This window comes from Onychomys torridus, chromosome 10 (assembly GCF_903995425.1).
Source record: "Onychomys torridus chromosome 10, mOncTor1.1, whole genome shotgun sequence".
Taxonomy (NCBI): domain Eukaryota; kingdom Metazoa; phylum Chordata; class Mammalia; order Rodentia; family Cricetidae; genus Onychomys; species Onychomys torridus.
Genome location: NC_050452.1, coordinates 28,676,672 through 28,699,353, shown reverse-complemented (window position 1 = coordinate 28,699,353; position 22,682 = coordinate 28,676,672). Strand labels below are relative to the sequence as shown.

The window sequence follows — 22,682 nt, the reverse complement described above, 5'->3', positions numbered from 1 at the left end:
TGGAGAGACGGCTCAGTGGTTAAGAGCGCCAACTGCTCTTCCAGAGGTCCTGAGTTCAATTCCCAGCAACCACCTGGTGGCTCACGACCATCTGTAATGAGATCTGGCGCCCTCTTCTGTATCCATAATAAATAAATAAATCTTAAAAAAAAAAAAAAAAAGAACAAAACCAAAAAAAAACAAAAACAAAAACAAAAACCTTCAAGGGGGCTGGAGAGATAGCCCAGTGCAGCAGATAACCTGAGAATCTGATTTTGGATTCATAGCACCCATGTAAAAGCCAAGCATGGTCACACACATTTACGACCCTAGCATTGGGGGTAGATTTAAGGGGGTGTAGATAGGTGGATCCCTGGAATTTGCTGGCCAATCTGTCAGCTTCGGGCTTAGTGAGAGACCCTGCCTCAGAAGATAGACAAGGTGAAGAGAGTGGGAGACACTCAGCATCAACCTCTGACCTCTCCCCCCAACACACACACAGAGCTATATATACATACACACATATTCACACACATTTGTTTTTATTTTTTATTTATTTTTTAATTTTATTTTTATTCTATGTGCATTGGTGTTTTGCCACGGGTGGCAGTGTCCCCTGGAACTGGAGTCACAGACAGTTGTGAGCTGCCATGTGAGTGTGGGGAATTGAACACAGGTCCTCTGGAAGAGCAGTCAGTGCTCTTAACTGCTGAGCCATCTCTCCAGTCTTTTTGGTTTTCCAAGACAGGGTTTCTCTGTGTAGCTTTAGAGCCTGTCCTGGAACTCACTCTGTAGACCAGGCTGGCCTCGAACTCACAGAGGTCTGCCTGTCTCGGCTTCCTGAGTGCTGAGCGCCACCACTGCCGGGCTCTCCAGTCTTTTTAAAAAAGACTCTCAAGTATTAGCCCCTTGAAACATTATTTGTTACTTTGTGGTTTGTCAAAAGCCTTGGAGCAGCATACCTGGGAAATATGGTGCAGGGGCTTCTCTGAGATGGAAGCCAATGTGTGAGCTGGGACTGCAATCTTTCACTGGGGACAGATGATTTAGTTCTAAGCTGATCCCGTCACTGAAGAAGACAAGCTGGGCAAGTCTATAGACACAATGTATCTCATGACTTCGCTGCAGAGGTCACCCTCCATCATTTCCCCAGGGTCCTCTCAGTTACAGAGGTCAAGTGCTGCTTATTGAAGGGGGACCTGCCCCATATGCATGGATACTGGGAAGAGCAGTATATGCACCTACCTAAAATCAAAGCTTTTGAACTCCGAACACATGTGGCCCAGAGCTTGTTAGAAGTTTCTGGGTTGTTTGATGTCTGTTTTGTAGTTCACAATGAGGGTCAAAGCACTTGAGTGACCCACTCCAGGCTACACACAGCGGGAACAGTGAAGACTGAGAAGCACCAATCAGCTCTGGGTTCTTCTGTGTGCTGCCCCCGCCCCGCTCCCACTTCCCCTTTATGCCTCCACGGTGAACACAACAATGACTGTGCCGGACAATCATGGAACATGGACCTTGTGGCACTTTGAATGAGAATGACTCCCATAGGCTCATGCTTGAATATTTGGTCCCCAGTTGGTGGAACTATTTGGCAAGGATTTAGAAGTGTGGCCTTGTTGGAAGAGGTGTGTCACTAGGGGCAGAGACATTCTGAGGTTTCACCTAGGTCTCTGGCTCCAGCTTGGGGATCAAGAAGTGCACTCTCAGCTTTAACCATCTGGCACTTAAAGGCCAGTTGAATGCTTTCTTATATAAGCTGCCATGGTTACATGCCACAACACCCCTACCAGGAAGGGAAGCCAGTATCTGTTCTCTTGGCTCTAAGGGTTTAGAAGGAACTGACCATAGCTGAGCCAGGGGGGTCACTCCCAGTGTCCATCCCATAAATACTGGTCGAGGTCTGACTTTGCTTATAGTTTGATACTGCAGGTAGCTGAGTTTCTACAGGCTCAGCCAGAGCCTGTCTGTGGACCGCTCCGGGCGAACAGACAGGATGTTGAGCTCAGGAGACTGAGCCAGAAGGAGAAACACATCCTCCCATGAGGGGACCCCCACTAGACTTTAGCAAAGGGCCTTTGAAAGATCCTCACTGCGGGGAGTTGGGGGAAAAGAGACTTCCCAGTGGGAAAACAGCGTTTGTATGGGAGCTGTGGGAAGGAAAGGGCCGGCGCTCTCCTGCCTTCTGCTCGAAGAACACCAAGGCTGTCCTAACTCGAATTTAGGGGCACGCTGGGGTCTGGTGGCTGGCTCTGGGGCCCACTATGCATTCTGGATGGGAAGTCCTCTCTGAGCTCAGCGTCCCTACGTGACAAAACGTATACCCAAGGCCCTGAAGAGGAAGGAACCCAGCCAATGAAACCTGACCACACTCCACGTCCAATGTTTGAAGTCATTTGATTTATTTGCTTTCCTTCAGCAGCTGTACCAGAGGAAATCGAACCCCAAACCCTGTCGCAGACTGGGTCGGACTCCGGGAAAATTCCTCAGACGGAGGGAACAGGGCCGCCTAACACTGCGGGCGGACAGCCTTTAGAACGGAGCTGCTGCGTCAGGACAGGGTGGGACCGCTAAGAGGGAGGGGGCGGTGCCAGCTGTGGGCGGGGGCGGAGTCTCGGCAGTGGGCGAGGCGGAGCCAGCTGTGGGCGGGGGCGGAGTCAGACTCCCGGCAGCTGTGGGCGGGGCGGAGTCAGACTCCCGGCAGAGAGCGAGGCGGAGCCAGCTGTGGGAAGGGGCGGAGTCTCGGCAGAGAGCGAGGCGGAGCCAGCTGTGGGCGGGGGCGGAGTCAGACTCCCGGCAGAGAGCGAGGCAGAGGCAGCTGTGGGAAGGGGCGGAGTCTCGGCAGAGAGCGAGGCGGAGCCAGCTGTGGGAAGGGGCGGAGTCTCGGCAGAGAGCGAGGCGGAGCCAGCTGTGGGCGGGGGCGGAGTCAGACTCCCGGCAGAGAGCGAGGCGGAGCCAGCTGTGGGTGGGGGCGGAGTCTCGGCAGAGAGCGAGGCGGAGCCAGCTGTGGGCAGGGGCGGAATCTCGGCAGAGAGCGAGGCGGAGCAGCTGTGGGCGGGGCGGAGTCCGGCAGAGCGAGGCGGAGCCAGCTGTGGGGGCGGAGTCAGACTCCCGGCAGAGAGCGAGGCGGAGCCAGCTGTGGGCGGGGGCGGAGTCAGACTCCCGGCAGAGAGCGAGGCGGAGCCAGCTGTGGGCGGGGGCGGAGTCAGACTCCCGGCAGAGAGCGAGGCGGAGCCAGCTGTGGGTGGGGGCGGATTAGGCTCCAGGGAGTGGGCGGGGCGAGGCGGGAAAAGTTCCGGGAAGACCGGTTGTCGCTCCCGTTACTCGCAGAAGTTCGAGGTGCCGCGGTCCCCAGGAAGGGCCACGGTCATGTCGTCTGGGGACGCAAGGCCTGGTGGACAGGACGGCAGCCCGCGCGCGGCCGCCGCGCTCTGTAGCCTGTACCACGAGGCGGGCCAGCAGCTGCAGCGCTTACAGGATCAGCTGGCCGCGCGCGACGCGCTCATCGCGAGCCTCCGCAGCCGCCTAGCGGCTCTGGAAGGGGACACGGCGCCGTCGCTCGTGGACGCGCTTCTGGATCAGGTGGAGCGCTTCCGAGAGCAGCTGCGGCGGCAGGAGGAAGGAGCCACCGAGACCCAACTGCGCCAGGTGCGGGCGGGCGGGCGCTGCTGCCCCAGGCGGCCCCGGGGGCTTGAGTCCAGGCCTGAGGGTCTCGCAGCTCTGAGGGCGCGAGGATATGAGGCGTGCGGCACGGCCGTCTAAGGGGCGCGCCGGGTTCTAAAGGGGTTGTGTGAGCGGCACGAGGGCCTGAGGCTCGGGGGTCTGAGGCGCAGGGAACACTGAGGGGCCAGAGTCTGGGGACTCCAGGGTTCTGAGCGGGTCGAGATTGGTTTGTAGGCCGGAGGGATGTATCGCACAGAGCTGAACAGGCGTCTCTGGGGCACAGGGTTCTGGTGAGCACCAGGGTGTTAGGGGTGCGGACACTTGAGAAGAACCGTGTCCTCAGGGGCTCAGGTTATGAACAGTTCTGAGGAACATATAATGGAGGTAAGTTTGGGACTGAACCCCCCAGGGTCTCTCGACTTTGAGGGACGCTGTTGAGTTCTGTGTGGTGGATCTGAGGAACAGGAGGGACCCTGGAGTGCAGGTATCTGTGGAGCGTGAGGTACTGAGGTAGTCTTGGACACATAGTTCTGTTGGTAGTGAGCTTCTCCTGCTCCTGACCCCAAAAGGGTGTGTAGCTGTTTTCATCACTGATCTATTGCTTTGAAGAGACATCGTGAACCAAGGCAACTCTTATAAAAGAAAGTATTTCATTGGGGTCTTGCTTACAGTTGCAGAGGGGTTAGTCCATTATCATCATGGTGGGGAGTATGGCAACTCCAAAGAAGGCATGGTGGTGGAGTAGCAGCTGAGAGCTACATTCTGATCCCTAGGCAGAGAGAAACACTGGGCCTGGTGTGGGTTTTGAAACTTCAAAGCCCACCTCCAGTGACACAGTCCCTCCAACAAAGCCACACCTCCTAATCCTTCTCATGTAGTGTCACTCTCTGATGACTAAGCATTCAAATATATGCGCTTGTGGGGGCCATTCTTATTCAAACCACCACAGTAGGGCACCAGGTTTGAGGGAGATGGAGTTCTGAGGAGGGCTGGTGTTCAGGGTTGGGTGGGTGCAGGGTTCGGAGGGACACTAGAGGCTCTGAAGGACATGGATGAGGCATGGGACCTAGAGAGAGGGTCTGAAGGACTTACAAGCATTGCTTTTTGAGGAGTGTGTATAGGTTCCAGTGTGTGTTTGTGTTGGGTTATGAGAGTGCAGTGCAGGTTTTGGGGTGTTGTGTTCTGGGGTTCTGTGTTAGGGAGGTCTCCTGTGGAACATGGGTTTCGGGACATGTGTGGGGTGCCCGGGACCTGAGAGATGCACAGGGTTCAAGGGATGGAGCTCTGAGAGAGAAGACACACAGCTTTGCTCGGTGGCCTTTAGTATTATATTGGAAGAAGTGACAGGAACAGTCTGCTAAGTGTCTGATAATCTGTAAATTCTTTGGTCCTCTTTGTCATTTGGTGTTATTTGGTTTCTGTGAGATAGCATAAGCTCACAAAACTGAAGCAAGGGAAATGTTTTCCCTACAAATGTTATTTGTAAATCCGACACCTCCTCCCACGTTTGGATGAATTCTGGCATGGCTATCCTGGTTTTTCCAGGAAAGAAAGTAAGCCTGAAAGGAGAGTAGCTGGCAAAAGATAGTTTCCAAGGTTTCACCCCCACAGCTAGATTTCTTTTTTCCTTCCTTCCTTTTTCTGTCTTTTTTTCTCTTGCTGTTCTTCCAGAGGACCTGGGTTCTTTTTCCAGCGCCCATGTCGAGTGGCTTATATCTACCTCAGCTCCAGCTCTGCATGACCTGACAGTCTCCTCTGGTGCTTCCTCTGGCACCAATGGATGCAAACACACACACATAAATAAACATAATAAAAAAGTAAATCTTTGGGGCTGGAGAGATGGCTCGGAGGTTACAAGCACTTGTTGAACTTGCAGAGGACCCAGGCTGGTTCCCAAACCCACATGGTGGCTCACAACTATGTGTAACTCCAGTTCCAGGGATCTGATGCCTTCTTCTGACCTCTAAGGGCACCAGCCATACACGTGGTGCACATACATGCATGTAGGAAAAACAATCACATGGCTTGTGCCATCTTCACCCTGCTTTCAGGGCTACTTTGACTCTTGAGACCATTTATTTAAAGTACCAGGGGAAACCAGATGTCTCCCTGTTCCATTTCTCCCTCTTTCTGGAAGGAGGGTTATAAAATAGAGCCAAAGGGAAATGTAGAGCTCACCGGGTCTGTGCCACTAATTTAGAGTACAGAGTAGAGATCTGAAGACTCCCCAGAATTTGTCAGTAGAGTATCAATAGGAACAGTTAGGGTAAGGGAGCTCCCCATAATCAGAACAGAACTACACTTGCAGTCTAGTGGCCATTGGTGTTCAGTGCAGATGCATCCACACAAAGCAACTGGGACTTACTTGTAGCTCTCTAGAGGCCCCGGACAGAACCAGTCTGTGGTCCCAGTATTACTGGTCCTACATCCTCTGACATACAGGTTTTGTTCAGGGATTTTAAGAATTATTTGCAATTTTATTTAGGAAATTTTGTTAACATTGTGGTGACTTTAAATATTACAACACTATTACATGGCTTCTCAGTCTGCCCAAACAGATTGACTGATGTATTAGCAGTAGACATGTGTATCAAAAATTACCCTGTTAAAATAACTGAACAAGTCAGCCATGGTGGTTCACATCTTTAATTTCAGCACTCAGGAGGCAGAGACAGGCGGAGCTCTGTGACTTTGAGGCCAGCCTGGTCTACAGAGTGAGTTCTAGGACAGCCAGGGCAACACAGAGAAACCCTGTCTTGAAAAACAAACAAACAAAACCAAAAAATAACAACAACAACAACGAAAACAAACCAAAACAAAACTCCCCAAAAGCTCTGAACAATATTGTTCATTTTCGGGCTGGAGAGATGGCTCAGAGGTTAAGAGCACTGGCTGTTCTTCCAGAGGTCCTGAGTTCAATTCCCAGCACCCACATGGTGGCTCACACCCATCTGTAATGAGATCTGGCGCCCTCTTCTGTGTACATAATAAATAATAAATCTTTAAAAAATAGTGTTCATTTTCATTTTAGTGTTGTTGTTTTTCTATGATGTAGCTTCTTTGGTGATGTGGTTTGCAGAGGTATGCACAGGATAAGGCTGAAGTAACTAATACACTAGATTAGTTGTTAATGTAATACATCCTATGACTACATACTAGTAACTTTCTTAGTTATTTTTCTGTTGCTGTGAAGAGATACCATGACCAAGACAACTTATAAAAAATAATTTAATTGGGGGCTTGCTTATAGTTTCAAGGGTGAGTCCATAACCATCATGTGGGGAGAGAGGCAGCAGGTAGGCAAGGTGCTGAGCATCTGATCCACAGGCTGGTGACAGAGAAAGAGACTGGGTTTGGTGAAGGGATAAAGGGGACCCCCCCCCCCCGTGACTGGTACATCTTTTCCAAGGCCACACCTCTCATTCCTTCCCAGAACAGTTTCACCAATGAGGGACCAAGTATTCAAATCTATGATTCTATGGGGCCATTCTCATTCAGACCTCCGCAGTAACTAAGGCAATACATTCTACGATGACAATTATGTATGAGCACAATTTTGGCAAATGTCAGAGAGACTATGTGCTTGTCAAATCAATGCAAATACAGTAGCATTTCTAAATTTTTATTATCTTTTTCTTACCTCTTATTGTCATTAAATTCTGCTAGTGAATGCAACATTGTTATGCTTCAAATCATTTGTCCTGCATCTGTAATAAAGGAAAGTAACTGCAACTGGCCTTAATTTTAAAATCAAATAATGTGGGTCTAGAAAGATGCTCAGTACATACTGCTCTTTCAGAGGACCCAAGATTGGATCACAGCAACAAGAGGCTCACAAGTGCCTGTAACTCCAGCTCCAAGGGATTCGACATCCTCTTCTGGCCTCCATAGTAACCTGAATGCACTCACATACAGATACATACAATAAAAATAAAAAGCCACTCTGGGCGGTGGTAGCGCACACCTTTGATCCCAGCACATGGGAGGCAAAGGCAGGTGGATCTCTGTGAGTTTGAGGCTAGCATGGTTTACTCGAAAAATCAATAAATAAGTGAAAATAAAAAGCTAGGCCTGGCGGCACATGTGTTTAATCCCAGCACCCCCACAGCAGAGGCAGGTGTATCTCTGTGAGTTTGAGGCTAGCTTGGTCTACACAGTGAGTTCTAGCCAGAGTTCCATAGTGAGACTGTCTCAAACCACCCCCCCCCCCCCAAAAAAAAAGCCAAAATAGAGTTCTAGGACAGCCAGGGCTACACAGTTTAACCTCTGTCTTGGGAAAAGGAAAAAGAAAAGACAAAATAAATGTATAAATAAATAAAGTCTAAAAGAACAAAGGAAATAGGGTTGTCAAGATGGCCCAACAGGTAAAGGCAGTTGCCACCAAGCCTGATGACCTGAGCTGATCCCCAGAACTTGTGTGGTAGGAGAAACCAGAGCCCTGTAAGTTGACCTCCACATTCATACTAAGGCATACAGGCTTTCGTGTTCTCTCTCTCTCTCTCTCTCTCTCTCTCTCTCTCTCTCTCTCACTCACACACACACACACACACACACACACAAAATAATTAATAAATAAACACAATTCCTTTTACTTTTTATTTTTGGTTTTTTGAGACAGGGCTTCATTTTGTAATAGCCTTGGCTGTTCTGGAACTTGCTCTGTAGACCAGGCTGGCCTCCAACCTGCAGAGATCTGCCTGCCTCTGCTTTCTGAGTGCTTGGATTAAAGGAGTATACTACTACCACCACTACCACCACCACCAGACATAAACACAATTTTTAAAGAAAAAATAACAATGTGAAACATGTATCTTTCACTAAAGAAATGGTTAACATAATTATTTCCATATGTGTAAAATATATCGTGATTATAGGGAACTGATTCAACAAGATTGCATTCAAATTTAGATTTCTTTTCTTTCTTTTTTTTTTTTTGGAGCTGAGGATTGAACCCAGGGCCTTGTGCTTGCTAGGCAAGCGCTCTACCACTGAGCTAAATCCCCAACCCCAAATTTAGATTTCTAAGAGAGCATGCTTTATACTTCCTAGAAAACAAAGACAGTGGGGGGAAAAAATCTCCCAAGCAAATGACAAGGGACAGGAGACCACAGGTAATCAAATTTGCACATCAGACAACATACAGCTTCTATAATAGTTGCCTTGGGTTTTGATTCAGAAGAATTCCAATGAAGGAGCAGAGTAATACACAGTATGCCCATAGTCCCAGCCACTCTGGAGGCTGAGGCAGGAGGATTGCAATTTTGAGGTTAGCTTGGACTGTACAGCAAGACTTTATCAAAACCAAAAAAAGTTAAAATAAATACAAACTTAAAAAAGAAAAAAAAATCCTTATGGGTTGAGGGTTTAGCTCAGTGGTAGAGTGCTTGTCTAGCAAGCACAAGGCCCTGGGTTCGATCCTCAGCTCAAAAAGGAAAAAATCCAATGGAAGTCAAAGCCAGGATAAATTCTTCAAAGGGGAGTTGCCACAAAGGTCTCTTGCTAAAATGCTAACATCAAAGAAAACCATACAGCTGTGTAAACCTTTAGTCGTTAAGATGCCATGAAAAGAAATTTTCTTTCCTTGTGATATCTGGGATTTCTCCACTCAGTCCAAGAGTTGGTTTTCCTGGACCCCTTTTCCATTATATATGACAGAAAACTTTTTGAAGATTCCAGATGTGTCCTAGAATGTCCATATGTAAAAACTGCACCTCGAATGGTTCAAATATGCCATCGGGATGTAGTAGATCATAAGCAACTACGAAGCTGTTTCAAATGTCCTATAATAGCTAAGAATATTATTGGTTCTGAGCTAGGGTGGTGGCACACCCATTTAACCCCAACACTTAGTATGCTGAGGCAGGAGCTGAGTTTGAGACAGCCTGAGCTACGTAGCAAGGCAATCTCAAACACACACACACACACACACACACACACACACACACACACACACACACACACACACACACACACACACACACACACACACACACACACACACACACACACACACACACAGGAGCAAGATATTAATGACTTCTGTGGATACAAAATTGATAGAAAAGGTTAAACTAAAAATGAACAGCATATGTTTGTTGATGGTGATTTGAAGAGGGCCAGGAGGAAAATGTTTTTGCTGGTACAAGGTCAAGGAGCCACATCTGGTAATGGCCTTGTCAGGATTCCAAGTTGGCCAGGGGAGTGTACATACAAGGAATGTGTCTGTAATTTTTAATTTTTTAAAAAAGATTTTAATTTTTTTCTTTAAAAGATTTATTTCATGTATGTGTGAGTGTCTGTATGCATGTATGTGCTCCATATACCTGCTTGGTGCTCACAGAGTCCAGAAGAGGGCATCAGATCTCATGGAGCTGGAGTTACACATGGATTGTGAGCTTTCTGATGTGTGCATCGAGAACTAAGCCTGGGTCCTGTGTAAGAGTAGCAAGTGCCCTTAACCACTGAGCCATCTCTCTAGCCTGATAATATTGTTTTATTTTTAAGATACATATGTATGTGTTTGTGTGTCCTGTGAGAGGCATTGTTGGTGAAATCCAGAATAGGGTTCAGATTCTCTGGAGCTGGAGTTACAGGCTGTTGTCGGCTACACCACGTGGATGCTGGGCACTGAACTCGTCTTCTCTAAGAGCAGTATGTGCTCTTAACTTCGGAGCCATTTCTCCAGCCCCTGTAGTTTTTAATTTTTAAGGATCATTTTGATGACTTAGTAGTTCATGAAAGTGAATGTTTTTTGCTTACCCACCAGTCACTTTTGTGAGGGGAGGGTGTTTCAATCATGGATTGTGGGAGAACAGAGGTTTATTACCTCTGTCACACACCCCCAGAAGCCCTTCATTCACTGAAGTAACAAGGCAGGTGTAAGAGCACAGAAGCATCTGGACATTCAAGTGTATGCCGTTTATCCCCAGCACTGGAGAGGCAGAGGCAGGTGGACCTCTGTGAGTTCTAGACCAGGCTGGTCTGCATACTGATACCCTGTCTAAACAAAGAAACAAACAAACAAAAAAGCAGATAAAGGAGAAAGAAAGCACTTGGACTGTTAGATTGCTTTCACTGATGGCCACATCAGCCTTCTCTACAGGGACACTAGGCCAGAGGGCACCGAGGGCTTCCACAGAGAAAACTGAAGGTTAGGGGTGTGGAGGGACTGAGAAAAGCCAGTGTGTCTAGATGAGGCTGTAATTTGTCCTCATGGCATCCAGAGTGGGACTTGAGACTTTATCCCGTCTGCAACTTGAGGCTAGGATTGATGATTTTTCAGACTTCTTCCAGATAAGATTTTCAGATTAATGGTGCTATTCACCACATGGCCTGTGACTATCAAGCTGCATCCTGTTACCCTGGAAACTGGCCTCACAGGCCCTGCCTGATCTGGGCTCAGTTAAATCTCCTTTCCTTCCAATTTTTCTCTGCCTGTTTTGCTACAGTGTATAGAGCAGTGATTCTCAACCTGTGGGTCACAACCCCTTTGGCAAGCCTCTAACTCCAAAAATATTTACATTGTGATTCATAATAGTAGCAAAATTATAGTTATGAAGTAGTAACGAAAATAATTTGATGGTTGGGGGTCACCACAGCATGAGGAACCGTATTAAAGGGTCTCAGCATCAGGAAGGTTGAGAACGACTGGTATAGAGTGAAAGACTTTGTCTCAAAACAATCAACAAACCAAAAAATACCAAATAGTACACATGCTTTATGATTTAAAATATCCAGGGGCTGGTGAGATGGTTCAGTGGGCAACAGCACCTTCTATGCAAACCTGGCAACCTGTTTGACCCCTGGAACTCAGGGTGGTGGGAAAGAGCCAACTCCGGAAATTTGTCCTCTGATTTCTACATGTGTGCTACGCATGTATACACTCACGTACACCATACACACATACATGCACAATCATAATAAAATTATAAAGAGAGTAATAACTCAAATTCGTCTTTATACCATGGTTGGTGTCTCATTTATCATGGTGACAAGGTCCTAGGGATATAAGATAGAGGCTGCATCCTCTACCACCTCCTGCTAGAAGTGGCATAGGCTTATCCCTGGCTTCTGTGAATCTGTTTCTTCATCTGTAGAGTGGACTGGTTGAGACTGTTTCAACTCCACCATGTACTGTTTATGTTTAAGGATTCTTTGAAAATGGAAAAGCCCAAAGGCCAGGTAGTTAAAAATGGTCATCTTGGCTTTGCACTTTGCAGTACTTGGTATGTGCAAGTAGCCCTATCACTGAGGAGGCTGAGCTTGGGCTCAGGATTCAACTCCAGTCTGCCGAGCAACCTAGAGATAGTGTTTTTTGTTTTAAAATTATTTATATGAATGGATGTTTTGTCTGTATGGATGTCTGTGCACCATGTGCATGTCTGGTGTCTGCAAAGGCCAGAAGAGGGTGTCAGATTTCCTGGAACTGGAGTTACAGACCATGGTGAGGGGCCATATGGGGGTGGGAATTGAACCAGGGTTCTCTGGAAGATCATTGATTACTCTTAACCACTGAACCATTTCTCCAGCCCCAGAAAAAGTCTTAAACAAAACAAAGTAAAACAAAATTACCACTTAAGGACCTGCATTCCCAGCATATTGGAAACCCGAGGTAGGAGGACTGCCATGAGTTTGAAGCTAGCCTGAGGAACAGAGAGAGACCATGTGTGAAAAAACCAAAATAATGATAATTATTTTAGGCTGGCCTGGAACTTATTATGTAGAACAGACTGGCTCAAACTCTTGGCAGTCCTCCTGCCTCAGCTTCCCAAGTGCTAGCATTTACAGATATGAGCTATTACATCCAGCCCCCCCCCCCCCTTTAAAGTAGTAATTAGGATTTCAGGCTATATTAGTTTTCTAAATAAAATACCACAAGTGGTGAACTTGAAGAAACAGAAATGTAATATTTTCCTAGTCCTAGAGATCAGAAGCACTGGATCAAGGTGTCTGCGTCCTGAAGATTCTGGGGAAAGGTTCTTCTTTACTTCTGCTTCTGGTGGTGGCCGCCAGTCCTTCGTGTTCTATGGCTTATAGGGGCTACACTCCAGTCTTTGTCTTCACATGGCCTTCTTGTCTAAGTACATCTGTCTAAAGTTCCTTCTTAGATGTACAGCAGTGGTTAGATTAGGGTAATCCTAATTCAGTATGACCTCACTTGAACTAATGATATCTATACTCTTTTTTTTCTTTTTGGTTTTTCGAGACAGGGTTTCTCAGTGTAGCCTTGGTTGTTCTGGAGCTCACTCTGTGGAACTCTTAGAGATCCACCTGCCTCTGCCTTCCAAGTGCTGGGATTAAAGGCATGTGCCACCACCACCTAGCTACAAATATTCTATTTCTATTAATTAATTTTTTTGTTGTTTTGAGACAGGATCTCACTATGTAGCCATGGTTGGTCTGGAACTCTTTAAGTAGACTAGGCTAGCCTCAGACTCATCGATATCTATCTGACTCTGCTTCTCAAGTGTTGGGATTAAAGGTGTGCACTGCCACACCTGGCTGTGATTAATTTTAAATGAAGTTTGAAAAGATTATAAGACAAAAAAACTCCGGGATTGAGGATTTAGCTCAGTGGTAGAGCACTTGCCTAGCAAGTGCAAGGCCCTGGGTTTGGTCCTCAGCTCTGAAAAAAAAACAAAAACAAAAACAAAAACAAAACTCCAAAGTTAATTATAGCAGGCTTTCTTTTGGGCCACCAACTAGCTCCCAAATCATGACACAGACACTTATTATTAGTTATGAATGCTCAGACTTACATTTATATATATATGCTAGCTCTTATAACTTAAATTAACCTGTTTCTCTTCATCTATATTTTGTCTCGGGCTTTTTACCTTTCTCCCATTCTGTATGTCCTACTCCATGTCTTGCTGGCTGGCAGCTGCCTGGCCCCGGGTGTCTCCCCCTTTTTCTCTCTCGTTCTCTCTTCTCCTCTTCTCTCTTGAGCCTAGATCCTCCTTCTACTTATTCTCTCTGCCCACCAGCCCTGCCTATCTCTCTACTGTCTATCTATTGGTCGTTCACCTTTTTTTTTTTTTTCCTCGAGACAGGGTTTCCCTGTGTAGCTTTGAGCCTTTCCTGGAACTCACTTGGTAGCCCAGGCTGGTCTCAAACTCACAGAGATCCACCTGCCTCTGCCTCCTGAGTGCTGGGATAAAGGCGCACGCCACCAATGCCCGGCTTGGTCGTTCACCTTTTAATTAGATCAATCAGGTGCCTTCGGCAGGCAAAGCAACACATCTTTACATCGTTAAACAAATGCAGCATAAACAAATGCAACACATTGCTGCCTAGTTAAACAAATGCAACATTAACAAATGTGACACATCTTTACATAGTTAAAGTAATCTTCCACAACAGTTAACTGCATTATTATCTCGAAAGCCTGCCTTCAGGGTGAGTGTTATGTAGGGATACATTATCCTTGCTAGATTTTCCTATGTTTTATCACATTTGCTTTTGACCCCCTCATGTAGTCCAGACTGGCCTCAAAGTTGCTAGGTAGTAGAGGATGGCCTTGAACTTCTTGTTCTCCTACCTCTACTTTCTAAATGCTGGGATTGCAGTGCTTGGTTTTGAACATTTGCTTTTTAACATTGTTTCATTTAATCAAGGTGTGCTTTAATTTTCCCAACCTGCCTGTCTTCCTTTCCATTTTTAGATAGGGTCTTTCTGTCTGACCTCAAATTCTTGATCCTCCTGCCTCAGCCTCCCCACTGCTGGAATTATAGGCATGTGTCACCACATGCATCTAAACTGTGCTTTGAAATTATTTTCTGTTTAGGAAGTTGAGAGACTTACTGAGCGGCTAGAAGAAAGAGAGAGAGAGATGCAGCAGCTGATGAGCCAGCCTCAGCATGAGCGAGAGAAGGAAGTCATCTTGCTTCGGAAAAGTGTGGCAGAGAAGGAACAAGCCAGGGCTGCCAGCGACATTCTGTGCCGCTCCTTGGCTGATGAGACCCACCAACTACGCAGGACATTGGCTGCCACTGCCCACATGTGCCAGCATCTGGCCAAATGTCTGGATGAACGACAGCATGCACAGGGAGACATTGGGGAGAAAAGCCCTGATGAGGTAGGCCATATAACTAAATCGAGTGAGGACTGATGTGCAAGAGTCCTTGCCTGTCATTCTCTACGACTCCTGTGCAACCACACAGGAGACCTTTCTAGGGTGCCACAGAACCCATTCTGTTCTCGTCGAGGAGATAAGCTGGTTTCTCCAGGGAGATCTGATGGAGCATGTGACAGGAAACTGAGTGGCCTGCCTCCCCAACTCCCAGCATCGTCTCTAGCTGATCCTGCACACAAGTGGGGATGGCACTTTGGTCTTTTCTGCCACTGAGGATAGGAAGGAAGGGTTGGGGGTAGAGGGGCTGCCCGCAGGAAGTGTTGCCACACGTATATTTGACAAACAAAGAAACTGAGGCAGATCTAGGTGATACTGCTAAGGAGGAGCAATGCCTCCACATGCCACATGTGCAGAGTTTAGGCCTAAAGCTGCTGGGAGATCCATGAATGCCAGCCTTTTGCAGACTCCATGTATCTGAGTGGTAAGAGTTGATCCAACCACAAGCCTCGTGAAGAGCCAGAACTTCTGTTGCCAGCAGCGTGGCCTGCCATAAGCTAGGAGACCTGCCACCCTCAGAGCTACAGCTTCTTCATTATGACATGACAATGAACATCTTCATGCCTCAAAACTATGAACCCCATTAGACACTATGTGAGGTGGACAGCAGAGGAACCAGAAGTCAGAAGGGCCAGGTCGCAGTAGGGACCCAAGAAGAGCCCTCTGTGCCTCCAGGCCAGGCCAGTTTTGGTGGAGGAGAGGAGCAAGACCAAGGGTTTGGCATCCATGAGGTAGTCATGGGGAAGAGCTGCATCTCACAAACCAGAGGGCTCCTGGACAGGAAGAGCAGGTGACAGATGGGACCAAGACTCAATATGGGCCAGGTACTCGGCATGGTACCTTATTTCCTATTACCAGGTGGTGCTGATGTGTGTGGAGCTGACAGAGAAACAGGTACCTTTAGCACACCTTGCCTCAGTTACCAGTGGGTGTAAATATTTGTGACTTTTCTGTTACCACAGTACTAACAGAAACAAGTTCAGGGAGGGGTTCAGTCCAATATGCTGGGGACAGCATGGCCACATTCATAGTAATGGGAACTGGTGACGGAGGATCCTCACATCATGGCAGACCAGGAAGCACATGGAAAGACAGAGATAGACAAAGAGACAGGGAGACAATGAGACCCTGGAACTAGGGGTGGGGTATCAGCCTCAGAGACCTGTCCTTAGTGACTTACTTCTGATTGCTGGGTTGCACTTCCTATATCTATAGCCTCTACAAATGGCACCATCACCTGGGGGTCAAGCTTTCAAACTAGGAGCCTTGGGGAACATTTCTGATTCCGGTCCTAAGAGTGGACCAGGCTGAGTCTACATCTCATGTAAACTGTCCCACACAGAGCCTCTAGGTCACACCCCTTTCTAGGCAGTTCTGTGAGGCGACAGTGGTGTTCCTGAGACCGTGTGTGTTCTGAGGAAAGGGCACATACAACTGCCAGCAGCTTCTCTAACATGTGTAGAGAGACTTGGTCAAGAACCGTCCATCTTAGTTGGATTTCACAAAAAGATCACCCAAGAAGGAACACCAAAGTGGTATTTGTTGCTGGGTAGGAGGCGGTGGGTGCTCTTGTCCAAGTGTGTGTCACTGTAACATTCCCTTTGAGGATCTTGAAGTAGCCTCACACCATGATCAGCCTGAGGTGGGTGCTGGATTGTGGCAGACAGGCACCTCATGTCTTCTTAGTCAGTATCACTTCTCAGCCCTGGCCTTGGCTGAGTCATCTGGGGCTTCCCAGCAGACTGGGTTAGGACATGCACTTCCTGTCATTCAAGGGGAATTCTTAAAGCTAATGTCAGTGATTTACAGTCCTCTGTACTGTTCAGTGCCTGGAATTTCTAGTGTACAAAGTATACCCCAGAAAAGTTTTAAGAGATTTTACAGTTGGGTCAGTTAGCTGCTAATAGGAGTTAGTTTGGGGTATGACTTCTGTGAGTGAATGCCCCTGATTCTGACCCTGCGTGAAGCATGAATTAGGTTGCCCCACATCTGGATTAGTTCACTTGTTTATAGGCAGGATTTCTGTCTTGACTCTGGAGGAGGTAAAATTGATCTGTGCGGGCCCATATCTGGAAAGCCTCCTGGATGTGGGGTGGGGGTGGGGGTGGTCTGTCTCTGTTAGAGAGTCAAATTATGTTCCTGTCCTCCTCATTGCCTCTGATGATAAGCCCTGGCACTGTGAAGATTTTGTTACAGCTAGTGTGCTCATTCCTTTAGACTTGACGACAATAGAATGTTTAGGTTCGGAATATTTAAAATCCAAACAGCTCGTGGTGACAGGTAGGAAGGAACAAGGACAGTGTCAAGAGTGACACACCTAGAGACCCTCTGCCAAGGCTGTCTCCTGGCCTCCCTCAGTCGGGAGTGGGTCTAGGAGGAGCTGGATTCGCAAAGTCCTTTTTGTATGTTTTACTTCTCCCTCAAGTGAAGAGTCACCACCTCCTATGCTGCAGCTGTAGACGGTCTGTGGCCTCAGCCTTTGGCTCTAACTTCTCCTTTTCTGCACGTCATACACACACAGTGACATGACTTCTCTTTGTCTTTCTTATGCAGCAGCTAGGGCATACAAGCAGGAGTGCTTCTGGCAAGAGTGTTATTGAGAAGTTACAGGAAGAGAATCGACTATTAAAACAGAAGGTGACTCATGTGAGTATCTAACATTGAAGAGGAATATTAACCCTGACAAATGGCAAATGAAACTTTTTCTTTTCTTTTTTTTTCTTTTTAAGATTTATTTATTATGTATACAGTGTTCTGCCGGCAGGCCAGAAGAGGGTGCCAGATCTCATTACAGATGGTTGTGAGCCACCATGTGGTTGCTGGGAATTGAACTCAGGACCTCTGGGAGAACAGCCAGTGCTCTTAACCGCTGAGCCATCTCTGCAGCCCTTTGTTTTTTTTTGTTTTTTGTTTTTGTTTTTTTTTGGGGGGGGGGGGACGACAGGGTTTTGGTGCCTGACCTGGAACTTGCTCTGTAGACCAGGCTGGCCTAGAACTCACAGAGATCCACCTGGCTCTGCCTCCCGAGTGCTGGGATTAAAGGCATGCGCCACCACCGGCCAGCTATGCAGCATTTTCTTTAGCTGGTGCACAGAGGTGGCTTCTGCCCCCTGGCTGTTTTAACTCAATACACAGGGTATCCAGAGACCTGATCTTTCGGCCAACGAGGATGTATAGATCCTGACTTTCTCTGTCCTCCCATATTAACTAGTCAAGAAAGGAAGTGCAAGAACTACCATCAGGAAGTAGTTTTGAGTATGTGTGTTTTGTTCAGATGTGTTTGTGCTTGCATGTGGAGGCTACAAGTTGACATCAGGCAATTGTACTCCACTTTGTTTTTTATTTTTTGTTTTTCGAGACAGAGTTTCTCTGTAGCTTTTGCCCTTTCCTGGAACTCACTTGGTAGCCCAGGCTGGCCTCAAACTCACAGGGATCTGTCTGGCTCTGCCTCCCGAGTGCTTGGATTAAAGGTGTGTGCCATGCCCGGCCTCCACTTCAGTTTTTGCAAGAGGATCTCTTGCTGAATCTGGAGCATACAGATTTGTCTAGGCTGGCTGGCTAATGAGCTCCAGGAGTTTGCCTGTCTCACCATCCCCAGTACTGAGATTACAGATGTGTGCATCATACCCAGATTTTACATGGGTGCTGGCGATCAGAAATCAGTCTTCATGCTTGCTCAGCAAATACTTGATTGGCTGATTAACTGACCACTGTAGTTTTGGGTTTTCTTTTCCCACTCTGACTCTGGGAAGTAGTTTTGTTTGTTTGTTTGTTTTTTGTTTTTGTTTTTTGAGACAGGTTTTCTCCATATAGTTTTGGTGCCTGTCCTGGATCTTGCTCTGTAGTCCAGGCTGACCTCGAACTCACAGAGATTCGCCTGGCTCTGCCTCCCGAGTGCTGGGATTAAAGGTCTGTGCCACCGCCACCTGGCTGGGAAGTAGTTTTTGAGGCAGGAAAATTCCAATGAGTTCATATCTGTTTAAGATCCTTAATGTTACTCTATGTATCAGGATTCCCCAGGAGGCTTAGAACTCTCTCTATACAAAGGAAAGGGAAAGGGAGGCAGTTTCGTAATCATTGCTGATAATCCCAGTTTCATGCTGGCTTGAACAAACATGTCTTCTGGTTCTGGCTTTTCAGGTAGAAGACCTCAACGCCAAGTGGCAGCGTTACGATGCCAGTAGGGATGAATATGTGAAGGGGCTACATGCTCAACTAAAGAGGCGGCAGGTCCCTCATGAGCCTGAGCTGATGAAGAAGGAGATTTCCAGGCTTAACAGACAGTTGGAGGAGAAAATAAACAACTGTGCAGAAGCCAGACAGGAGCTGGCAACTGTGAGGATGGCCCGGGACACCGCACTGGAGCGAGTGCAGATGCTAGAGCAGCAGGTGTCCTTGGGTTCTGGGCAGGACCCACAGGGATGTTGGCCCACACCACAGGCAGTGGCCCGAGTCTTGGGACAGCCCTGACTGAAGGCTTGGTGGCTGTGGGTGGGATACAGTCATGGAGTAGTGGGAGAAGCCAGTTAAGGGTTTTTTCCTTCCTTGAATAGAAATGAACATTCTGTCTTTTCTCAGATTCTTGCTTACAAGGATGACTTCAAATCAGAAAGGGCAGATCGGGAACGAGCTCATAGTAGGATTCAAGAATTGGAAGAAAAGGTCATGTCCTTGATGTCCCAAGCATCCCAGAGACAGGTAAGAGCACAAAAGAATTTCTCCCCCATTAGAATTAGTAATTTTTATTATCAATTTTGAACCCCTGTCTGCAAAGATAAATTGGCTGACAATACTGTTAGTGACAGGCCCTTCCCAGCTCTGGGCAGAGCAAGCTCTCCTGGGCCTAGGGTATGGCCATAGGAAACCTCTCTGTGGCACTGTATTTAGCTGTGGAGGTTGGCATGGTGGCCTGTGTTGGTAAAGGCTAGTTGTCTTCAGGGCCTTTCCTGTCTCCCTGCTTATTGTTGCCATGCAGTGTAAGTATATCCCAGGCCCCAGGGATTCTGTAAGTGTCTGTCCTCTTGTGAGGCAGAGACCCTAGTTCCTATGTTGCAGAGGTGTGACACAGGCCCCAAGCACTAAATGAGGTAGGTCCTCCAGGATAGCCAGTGGGCCTGTTGCTGTTTTTAGTGCTGGTGTATGTTGTCAGTGGAAGTCTCTCAGGGTGAAAGCTGGACATGCGTGCCTTTACCTCTCCTCCCTGGATAGATTCATGCTCTGCAAATTCCCAGGGAAGGTTTGTTACTTTGGCCACTTAGTGTCCATATATCTTCTGTCCTGGGATAAACACAGGGCTCCCCTCAGAGAACTTCCTGCCCTGACATAGCTTGGAATAAGAGAGGAGCCTCTGGAAATCAGAAGTCTGAGAAGGCAGAAATGACTCTGAAATTGCTCTTCCCAATAAGATGTGAGAGGAACTGAGGATCTGTGAAGGCCGCCCACACTGTTCTGTTATGAACAGCTGCTGGACCTCATCAGCCTTGCCTCCCTTCCTCTGCACCAGGGCACAGGGTCCTGGTAGTTCCCTTGAGCTAAATTGACATCAGGGGGCTGGATACAAGCACCAGTTCTAACGAATGGAGGGATTTTGTTGGAAACCTGTGCCCCTCCCTAAGTCCGGCCAACAGGGTGGTGTCAGAGTTCAACAGTCAGATGACCCTCTCCAGAGCCTTTGTGTCCTTTTGGCATCATATAATGGAGTGTGGGTGTTTCCCTATCCCCTGTTCTAGAACAGGCTTGTTCAGGGTGCTGTGGCCATAGGAGGCTATTCTCCTATAGCACCAGGACTGCAGGCATAGGACAGAATCCTCTATGTCCCATGGGCAGGAATGGGGTATTTTCTAACATGACTGGGTTCACTGGCTCCTTTGTGCTTTTAGATTGCGAGGTCACTAAAAGTGCAGTTGTGATGGCCTTTCAGGCAGCCTTTCAGGGATGTGCCAGAGGGTGACCATACCAGTTCTAGGCCTGCCAAGCCAGGTTCTCTAAGGGATTCCTGGTCAGCCCCAAGGGCTAGATTTCTGGTGGGAACCAGGGCTTTTGCACTAGTTGTGGCCCCTCAAGCACCCACTGTTGCTCCACCCAAGGGGGACAATCACATGACAGCAGTGCTGAAAAAAATCCACATTCAATGTAAAGTAAAGCACCAGGACCAGTAGCAATGGGCACTACTGCCCACAGTGCTTTGTGGCATTTGTTTAGAGCACATGTGCCAGGCCATGTCAAGGGTGTACTCATGGCTGCCACTGTAAGTCTCTTGAGTGTCTAGCACTTAGTTTGCCTGCTCCCTGGCTAATGTCCTGATGCCTATACTACTCCCAGCTTTGTCTCTCACTCTGGTGGTAGTGGGGCATGGCATCAGGGTCACTTCCTTCAGTGAATATCCTAAGGGCTGAGGGCTCCAATCAGACCTTCCAGTTCATGGCTGGGGAGAAAACCCCACTCAGGCCTGTCCTTTCATGAAATGAGCAAGTACCTATAGGATCTCTTCAGTTGTTCACTCAGTACCTTTATCTAGACAGCAAGAAGCATTAGGATTTGAGGAATGAGGCCTTCCGATTTAAGCTTTTAGAAACTCCAGAGAGCCAAGTAAAATACCTTGATTCTTGATCTTTGTTCCACACTACTTGGAGAAACTCTTGCAGTATGTGGACTGAGACCTGATGTTTGGAAGTGAAGCATTGTGGTATAGCAAGAAGCAAGGCAATGGGATTTAAATTCTACTCTGCAACACATAGTGTGTCTCTAGTTGTTAGAACCTAGGGTCAGGCTTTGTGACTTCTAGCATAGTGCATAGTAACCTGACATTTGACTTCTCAGCAGGACTCCCGGGAGCCAGGACCCTGTCGGATTCATACGGGGAACAAAACTGCCAAGTACTTAGAGATGGATGCACTGGAACATGTGGCACCTGGTGGCTGGAGGCCTGGGCTTGGTTCCCAACAGATGGAACTTCCTGCAGAGGGTGGGCATATCTGCATAGCCCATAGAGGCCAGGGTGACCTTCAGTGCCCTCACTGCCTGCTGTGCTTCAGTGATGAGCAAGGCGAGGCTTTCCTCAGGCACCTGTCTGAATGCTGCCAATGAGCCAAAGCTACCATGCCCATTGTGGCCCCTAACCAGCATAGCTACTGTAAGGGATTGGGTAGGTGTCCTCACACAGTCCTCATCTCAGTATGTTGCATTCTAATGGGATCTAGGGTCCTCAGATGGGCAGGGACACTGATAGGTCATTTTTGTTGTTGTTTTGTTTGGCTATGGAACAGACTGGGTCAGAGGGAACTATTGGCAGAGCAGAAGGAAGAGATGGGAGCAGGGGCATCAAGTGGGTATCAGTCTTGTCTCTCACATGGAGTTTGGACCCCAGCTGTTGATTCAAAGTTGCAAAGCATCTGGTGTGGGAGTATCCAGAGGCCTGCTTGCACCTAGAGTTGTGTTGGTTGCTGGAAGGAGAAGGTGCTGTGGGAGCAGGGTGTCCTCTCCATCCTGTTGTATAGTGAGGGGTCTCACTCTCAGACTGATCTGTGCTGCACTAGTTGCCAGTATACTAGAACCTTCCCAGACACAGCAGAGTCAGAGATGCACCCAGTACCATCACCTTGCAATAACACTTGTATTTCCAGAAGTGAAGCACCTTTATTTCCTCATCATTTATTTTTTTATAATAAATGGACTTACTACTGTGTTGCTCTAAGTGTTGGGCTGGGATGTGTGCAGGGATGATTGGTGTTTTCTGGCTGCTTAGGAAAGACCACTAGTAAGGAGAAACATGCCTGCTGTCTTCCCCCAACTCAGAGGTGTGAAGGATAGCCCTGCCTGCTAAGGCTTCATGGGCAGAGGCTGCCTTAGGAGTTGAGGAATGAAGTCTACCAATTTAGGCTTTTTACCCTTAGGAACTCCAGATAACCAG

At 47.7% G+C, this 22,682-nt stretch overlaps 1 protein-coding gene across 4 annotated transcripts; it reads left to right on the top strand.

Annotated features, from left to right (window-relative positions):
• Positions 1–3,272: 3,272 nt before the first annotated feature.
• On the top strand, positions 3,273–22,466 carry Tnip2 (TNFAIP3 interacting protein 2). Of its 4 annotated transcripts, none has more exons than XM_036201707.1 (6): positions 3,273–3,627; positions 14,429–14,719; positions 17,330–17,419; positions 18,914–19,162; positions 19,352–19,471; positions 21,596–22,466. In XM_036201707.1, the coding sequence occupies exons 1-6, from the start codon at positions 3,349–3,351 to the stop codon at positions 21,857–21,859; spliced, it is 1,293 nt and encodes a 430-aa protein (XP_036057600.1). In that variant the 5' UTR covers positions 3,273–3,348; the 3' UTR covers positions 21,860–22,466. The 4 variants fall into 4 exon arrangements, with proteins under 4 accessions (XP_036057600.1, XP_036057598.1, XP_036057597.1 ...); XM_036201705.1 differs by having other exon boundaries at positions 21,593–22,466; XM_036201704.1 differs by having other exon boundaries at positions 17,327–17,419.
• Positions 22,467–22,682: the final 216 nt, after the last annotated feature.